We start from the raw sequence: 5,187 nt of genomic DNA on the forward strand, positions 1-5,187 counted from the left end.
AATCCCCACCACCTAGGGATGCTTCCAGTCAAATATGGTTGATATCCACTTCTTAGTTCCAGAGAAGAAGTCGCTTAAAGCAATATAGCCAAATTGACCCCTTTTTGCCCCGCCTCTCAGCCCCCTGGGGGGTCAGCTCCATCATTTGTACAATTTTGAAGCCCCACCACCTAGGGATGCTTCCAGTCAAATTTAGTTGAATTCCAATCAGTGGTTAAGAAGAAGAAGTCGTTTAAAGAACGGACGGACGGACGGATGGACAACGGACGCCACGGTATGGCATAAGCTCACCTTGGTCCTTCTAAAAAAATATATATTGAATTTAGTACCGGAACGAGACATCTGTACGGGGCTAAACACCTTTCTTCAACCATGGGACAAACCTTTCTGTAAAAAGGAATATTCACGAGACGAATATCCCTTTTCAAATGTTTTCATAAAGTGCATATATGCAATGACAAACTACACGTATAAAAAAGAAACATTTGTGATTTTTTTTATTACATTGTCTTTGGCCAATTTTTTTTTCTATACCATGCATATAAATTTATGTATACTCTCTCTCCCACTTTCACTGTCTCCATACGCTAACACTTAGTAAGTCATATTAGCCATCACACACTAAACTGTATGACAAAACCATTACGTGTACATGTAGAATATCTGTCAGATATGGGACGTGTTGAGATACTTGATAATGATATTTTTTCAATACTTTTCATAGATTAAAGCATTCTTGTCAATGGACCCTTTTTTATGATGAGCCAACTTTTCTTTAATCATTTCATTTTTGTCCGAAACAGAAGCCGTAGTTATCGGCAGCACGCATCATTTTTACAACGTAAACAAATGTTTCTTCCCCTGTTTTCAATACGTATTCCGATTCTATCTGAAGTCGAAAAATATTCAGTTATTAATCTTGGCCCGTCATTTTGAAATTTTTAATCTAGCTGCGATAATGTAGCTTTCTGACGACGAGAGATTTTTTGTATATATTGCATCGTCGCGCCAGAGGAAGCCGGGTATTCATATTAGTACTAATTTAAATCTTGTATGTAAAAACAAACAAAAAATCGTTAAATTCAGCAATATAATTAAATCATACCATTTTACTGAACCCGGTTATATTACAAATTATGTAAATCTAAAAGCGCACGTATCTCATTTGACCCCGATCACGAGTACCGACAGAGACAGAATACGCCGTGGCTATCACAACAATTAACCCTTGGAGGGCCTCATGACAAAATCAAACTAACCAGTCACTTATCCCTTCCTTTCGCATAAACCACTGTATAATTATAGAAACACAAAGTAAACTCTCTCCGATACATGCCCATTGACATATTAAACTCAGACAAAGATACTAGCGAGGCTAATAGTTTTAGATATTTATTCATAACATAAACAGCGCCAGCATTTCTGTCGATTCCATTTCAGCTTAATCGGCTATCCGGAAGAATACATGCACCGTACTAACTGCTAGGGCAGTTATTTTCTCCTTTGAATACTTCCCACCTGTAATAATGATTCCGTAACGTACTCCTTGCACTATCTTTTGACCATTTGGCAACTTTTCGCTTCGTAGCTTACACGGTACAACACTTTTCTTTGGCTTACTTCACACGGCCAGTCATTTTGATTACAAAGAAATGGTGTGCAATGCGCATGCGCTAGTAGAGGGAAATCCCTGAACAAAACGCTGGTCAGACAGGTAGAAATGCCGATGATTATCTTAGATTTAATCATTTTTATGAATCTATTTCAGCCAAATCCGATCGTTATTTTCCATAAGGAGTATCACTTGATATGTTTATGTAGTATTTGAAAAAAAGACAAAAAAAATAGTTACTTCAGCGTGATGCCCCTTTAATACACAAATACATTGTGTGATAAATTGTGTTTCCACTTTGGTTTATGTATGAAATTGATTTCAAAACTTATTTCATTGATTTGAAACTATATGCATTATAAGTAATTCATCAACGTTTAATGTTCAATTCTGTTTACTAAATAATCTGTTTTTAGTTTACATCATTATAATTAACACAATCATTTAAGTGATTATATTGTGTCTGAATTTAGCTTCACTTGTCCTTTTCAGTAAGTTTCTCCACGGCAGTTGTACCCAAGAACGTAGCCCCGGCCGCAGTTGTCCCTACAGTGGCAGCCCCAGTGAGTCCCAGACCTGCAGCCCCCACAGACTGAAGGACAGCCACAGCCGACCCTGCAGCCACGGTCCCTCCATTGGCAACTGCGGCAGCCGACATTAACTGTGCTGCCAGCGACCCTGAAAATGAAGCAACCCATAGTGATCTTTCAAGTGTTCATATTTTCATTGGTAGCTTTTAATCAGACCTTTAATTGAAGGGAAATTTTTTAAAAGGTTCCGTAGGCATCTTAAGATATTGTTGTTTGAAATTTGAATTTAGGCATCACCCTCAGAGAAAGTACGAAATGGAACACCCATGTTAGTAACTTCTGCAGCAAAGCAAAAGAATTGCAAAACTAAAACAACTGGCATTCATATACAATTAGTGCTACAAATACACACGGGAATGGATCAAGTGTAGGGGATATGCTATTTAAACCAACTCGACTATTAATTTCAATTTCAACAAATTTTATTGAGTTAACAAAAGGATTAGACAACAGGCAGTGCCTTACTACCAATCACTTGTAGACGGAAAGATATAGATACGATACAATGTTCAGCATTATTCACGACCATGTCAGCATCAGAAAAAAAACATTTCGTTTCTCCTACTGGTCTGTCCAGAAATATGACCCCGAACTTCTTTCCAAAATTCTGTGGAATTTCGTGCCAGGTGAGCTAAAAATGTTGTTGACCTCTGTGACCTCTGAAGTAGGTTGAGGTCATTTTCATTCGCAAACTTTGGTGAGCTCTATCCCAGGAAGTCACCAGCCAAATATTATAATTTTATGCCTTTTAATTCTTCTTTAGAAGTAGTTTGAACCGTTTGACATATTTGAATGCTGTGACCTTGAAAGTAAGTCAAGGTCATTTTCATTCGCAAACTTTGTTAGGCTCTTTCCCAGGAAGCCACCTGCCAAATATTAAGATTTTATACCTTTCAGTTCTTCAGAAGAAGTTGTTCCAAGTGTTAGACATATCTGACTCCTGTGACCTTGAAAGTAAGTCAAGGTCACTTTCATTCGCAAACTTTGTTGGGCTCTTTCCCAGGAAATAACCAGCCAAATATTAAGGTGCTATAACTTCCAGTTCTTCAAAAGAAGTCGTTTGAAGTGTCCGACACATTTGACCCCTGTGACCTTGAAAGAAGGTCAAGGTCACTTTCATCCTCAAACTTTGTTGGGCTCCAACCCAGGAAGCCATCAATCAAATATCAAGATTCTATACCTTTCAGTTCTTCAGAAGAAGTCATTTGAAGCTTTTGACACATTTGACCCCTGTGACCTTGAAGGTAGGTTTAGGTCATTTTCATTCTCAAACTTTGTTGGGCTCCATCCCAGGAAGCCATCAGCTAAATATGAAGGTTCTATACCTTTTAGTTCTTCAGAAGAAGTCGTTTGAAATTTTTGACATATTTGACCCCTGTGACCTTGAAAGTAGGTCAAACTAATTTTCATTCTCAAACTTTGTTGGGCTCTATCCCAGGAAGCCACCAGCCAAATATGAAGATTCTATACCTTTTAGTTTTTCAGAAGAAGTCGTTTGAAGTTTTTGACATATTTGACCCCTGTGACCTTGAAAGTAGGTCAAAGTCATTTTCGTTCTCAAACTTTGTAGGGCTCCTACCAACAAAGCTTTCAGCCAAATATCATGACTCTAGGCCTGTCCATTCTTCAGGTGAACTTGTTTAAATGAAACGTTGACGGACGAGGACGGACGCCGGACCATGAAATAAGCTCACTTGCCCTTTGGGAAGGCGAGCTAAAAAGGATTGTTCTGCTACAGTAGATAAATGTACCTGCTGCAATCCCACCGGAAGCAAATCCCACGGCACCCAGCACGACTGGTGTGGCCGCCACCACGACCACTCCACCGAGTACAGACAGACCAATCTTGGCCAAAGTCCAGGATCCTTTTGATGAACTTTCTGGAGGAGGATTCTCTTCCTTGGAGTCAGAATCATCCGGTTCCAAAATTACTTGAGCTCGTCGTAATTCTGACAATTTATACACCTTTTCTCTCTTCTTGTCACACATAACTGCTGCTTGTGCCCTGTGCAGTCTGAGCTTTCTTTTCTCTTCCTCCTCCTTGGCACGGTCAGTCATATTTGAGTGTGTCCGTTTCTGTATTAACTCTATACTTGGTCTCTGTAAAATAGAAAGTTATGTTCTAGTAGACAAGTATGTAAAATTAAATCAAAGATGAAAAAAGCATGCTTTATGAATCGGCGGTGTTGCTATACAAGATAATTGGGCATCACTTAACAACAACAGCAGCTGAGAAATTATATTAGGAGTTGGATGCCAAATACAATTGATCATTATTTGCCATGCATTATGTTTAAATGTGTGATATGAACTTGATATAAATTGTATAGAGTCGAGAGCAAACTAGAAAACGTCTGTATGTCATGAATGTCACATTGGCCATGTGGTTAACCTATAAAACGCAACTGTGACCTTTGTGTTGACCTTAGAACCCAGGAATACAAACTTAACAGCATGTTCATGCTTAACCTTTGTATAAACTTTAATAATAACTTGTTAAAAAATAAAGTTGATTGAATCATGACATTTTAAATCGGGACAGGGAAGGGAGGGGACAGGAGGGATGTACATGGGTAACGTACACTACTATTAATTTGATATCCCCCGGTGATGGAGGGATATAAAGAGGTTTTCATAGCACAGATAATATTTTCAAACAAGAGGTCCATGGGCCTTAACGGTCACCTGATATATTTATACAGAGAGTTGATTTCGTTTTTAACATGAACAGAAATATTATTCAAAGTGACAAAAAACAATAAAACCACCTTATTCAATATCAAGCATACAGATTTCAGACTAAAAAGGATTTGAAACTAGCACCTCTGATTCTAAACAAGGAAAATGAAGAAATTTTAGCACACTGACTCCCTTGAGCCCCACCCTACAGCCCTTGGGGGTAGGGCTGGCTCAAAATTTTCAAAGTATCAAACTGTCAACTCAAGGTTATAATTCCAATCAAGTTATTAACATGTAATATTCAAA

General features: G+C 38.4%; 1 protein-coding gene across 3 annotated transcripts in view; it reads right to left on the reverse strand.

Annotated features, from left to right (window-relative positions):
* Nucleotides 1–1,847: 1,847 nt before the first annotated feature.
* LOC110459828 (interferon alpha-inducible protein 27-like protein 2) overlaps nucleotides 1,848–5,187 on the reverse strand; it is a 14,899-nt gene continuing 11,559 nt past the window's right edge. For all 3 annotated transcript variants that reach the window (XM_021512282.1, XM_021512281.1, XM_021512280.1), the window contains exons 2-3: nucleotides 3,954–4,302; nucleotides 1,848–2,290 (exon numbers count right to left, since the gene is read on the reverse strand). In XM_021512282.1, the coding sequence (XP_021367957.1) occupies nucleotides 2,088–2,290; nucleotides 3,954–4,260 (510 nt within the window). In that variant the 5' untranslated portion in view covers nucleotides 4,261–4,302 and the 3' untranslated portion in view covers nucleotides 1,848–2,087. The remainder of the gene's footprint in view (nucleotides 2,291–3,953; nucleotides 4,303–5,187) is intronic.

The sequence above is a fragment of the Mizuhopecten yessoensis genome, unplaced genomic scaffold, assembly GCF_002113885.1.
Source record: "Mizuhopecten yessoensis strain PY_sf001 unplaced genomic scaffold, ASM211388v2 scaffold10227, whole genome shotgun sequence".
Taxonomy (NCBI): Eukaryota; Metazoa; Mollusca; class Bivalvia; order Pectinida; family Pectinidae; genus Mizuhopecten; species Mizuhopecten yessoensis.